At 37.9% G+C, this 2513-nt stretch overlaps 1 protein-coding gene across 1 annotated transcript in view; it reads right to left on the bottom strand.

The window, feature by feature from the left end:
- The window catches only part of LOC106532929 (tRNA selenocysteine 1-associated protein 1), a 13243-nt gene that overhangs the window by 9256 nt on the left and 1474 nt on the right, over positions 1-2513 (bottom strand). Inside the window, exons 2-5 of the mRNA XM_014029103.1 lie at positions 1440-1537; positions 1263-1362; positions 1109-1158; positions 830-961 (exon numbers count right to left, since the gene is read on the bottom strand). Of these exons, the coding sequence (XP_013884557.1) occupies positions 830-961; positions 1109-1158; positions 1263-1362; positions 1440-1537 (380 nt within the window). The remainder of the gene's footprint in view (positions 1-829; positions 962-1108; positions 1159-1262; positions 1363-1439; positions 1538-2513) is intronic.

Genomic DNA, 2513 nt, shown 5'->3' with positions numbered 1-2513 from the left:
GTTTACAGTATTGCAATATATCGGGATATATCATATCGTGACCCCTCTGTCATGATATGTATCATATCGCCAAATTCTTGCCAATACACAGCCCTACTTGACACGCTAGCTTCTCTCAGTAGTTTCATAAAAAACAAGCAGCAGGTAGCACCAGGTTGGAGACAACTATTATCATCCTAAAATAATCACCCAAGTTTTTTGTTGGCTAAATCGAGTTAAACAATTATTTTAGGAAGGATTTGCTATAATGAACGCTTTAACTCGTGACCAAATAACTGTTGGTTAGTTACCTCACAGGAACATCACAAGCTGAAGGATGCATTGGCAAATTTGTTTATACAAACTATAAAAAAAAAACTAATACTAGAACTAATAAAAACTAAACTAAAACTAAGCATTAAAATGCAATAATAACTAATAAAAAAATAGCAAATCCACTGTAAAAACTATTTAAACAAACTGAATTAAAAGAAAAAAGTCAACGAAAGAAAACTAAACTATAATGAAAAATCCTTAACTATAACCTTGATGTCACCAACTGGTCTAGGATCCAGCAGCTGATCAATAGTTTTGTTTTTCACTCAGTTTTGAATTTTGCTCTTGTTTTGTTTATTAAATAACCTGATGTAATGTGTGTGTTTTTGTTAACTCCAGGTTAGATTTGAATTATTTTGGAGTCTGTTAAACAAGATTATTTGATTATATTCTTCTACAGACGACCCTACATTTAACAGATGGTGGACTTTCTTTTTCTCACAACTGTCAGTGCTGGTGGTAAAACCATGTGTATTTTACTGACAGTGTACAACAAGCAGAGCAAAGTACTTACTTAGAGTTGCCCATGCTGTCGAGCACTACTTTCCCACCTCGACAGGACGGGTAACGGTTGTAAAAAAACTCGTAGAGCATGCCATCGTCCACGTCTGGAGTTAGATCGCCCACAAACAAAGAATACATCTGACTGGAGGAGAGAGAAAGACAGCAGAGTTTTATTCACAAAGCAGCTAACATGAGGCAAGTCTTTATGTGCAGTCAGATTATTTTATACTATCATCAAGTCGTTCTAAGAACCATAAGTTCTGAGGGGTTATCTGCTTCCTGTACTCACCCAGTTTCCTGCTTCCCAAAGGTGGCTCGGTTTAACTTAAATCTTGTAGGCTACAACAAAGAGATATTAAAATTTAATGTGTCATTTTTTAAAGTTTCCATTACAGAGGAGAAGAAGAAAAATAAATGTATAAAGTGAATGTTAAAGTGCGTACCGGACTGGCCCCTGGCAAAGATTTCCCATTGATTTTGCGTAGACACCTCTCAGCGGTGGCCTCATCGGGCATCTCCACGAAGCAGTAACCCATAGCCCCTCTGATGGACAACACATGGTTAAAGGTCACAATAAAAGCAGCATAAAAACCGCCGCTGCCTGTGGACCCAGCTCTCACCCTGTCATCTTGTTTCGAATGATGCGCACGTTCGCCACGTCCTCCCCCATCGTGGAGAAAGCCCTGGTGATGAACTTCTCATCCATGTAGGTTTCCAGCTGCAGGAACAGGCACATCAGGAATCACTGCTGGTTACCATCACAGTTAAACTGCACTTTTCTCCAGAGCTCCCATTATATTACTGCCCAAAGGCAAAAACAACATGAACCACTAGGCGGATTTTAGAGAAACCCAGAGAAAGTAAGAACTGAATAAATATCTACTATTGGTCAACTTTTAGAGGTAAACTGGTTCAAGATGACTGCCACAGCTAAGCTAATTTAGCAAATACAAACATGGCGTTACCTAAATCAATTTATAGCTGAGCTGAAAGTGGTGTGGTGGTAACTGAGAGTCTTCTCAAACATAATTTCAGCAAAGAAACTGAAGTTGGTTTCCCATTCCAGCTTCCGAGTCGGTACTAAAGGGCGATTACAACTAATTTTTCACCACCTTGAGCGTATTTAATCTGCTCTAGCTACAAAACTACAAAACCTAGACTCTTCAAGCCCGGACTAGATTATTCTACACGGATAGAAGAATATTTAAAACTAAGTTTGAGGTTTGTGAAAGTTTTTGCTGATTTGTGAAACTTCAATAAAAGTAGTTTTCACCTAATTTTAGGCATCTGGACCACACTAGACCTGGCCCTGCTCCAAGACTACAAACCCTAAACTCTTCAAACCTGGACTAGATTATTCTACACGGATAGAAGAATATTTAAAACTAGGTTTGAGATTTGTAAAAGTTTTTTTTTCTGATTTTTGAAACTTCAATAAGTCGTTTTCACCGAATTTTAGGCATCTGGACCACACTGGACCTGGTCCAGCTCAAAAACTACAACACTTAGACTCTTCAAACCTGGACTAGATTATTCTACATGAATAGAAGAATATTTAAAACTAGGTTTGAGATTTGTGAAAGCTTTTGCTGATTTGTGAAACTTCAATAAAAGTCAAAAAGAAAAAAATTGTATAGGTCTTCTGGACGGGTTCTTCTCTAATGAAACGTTTCGTCACGGTTTCATTAGAGAAG

Source organism: Austrofundulus limnaeus, unplaced genomic scaffold (assembly GCF_001266775.1).
Source record: "Austrofundulus limnaeus strain Quisiro unplaced genomic scaffold, Austrofundulus_limnaeus-1.0 Scaffold853, whole genome shotgun sequence".
Classification (NCBI taxonomy): Eukaryota; Metazoa; Chordata; class Actinopteri; order Cyprinodontiformes; family Rivulidae; genus Austrofundulus; species Austrofundulus limnaeus.
This window is presented reverse-complemented; position numbering and strand designations above follow the sequence as displayed.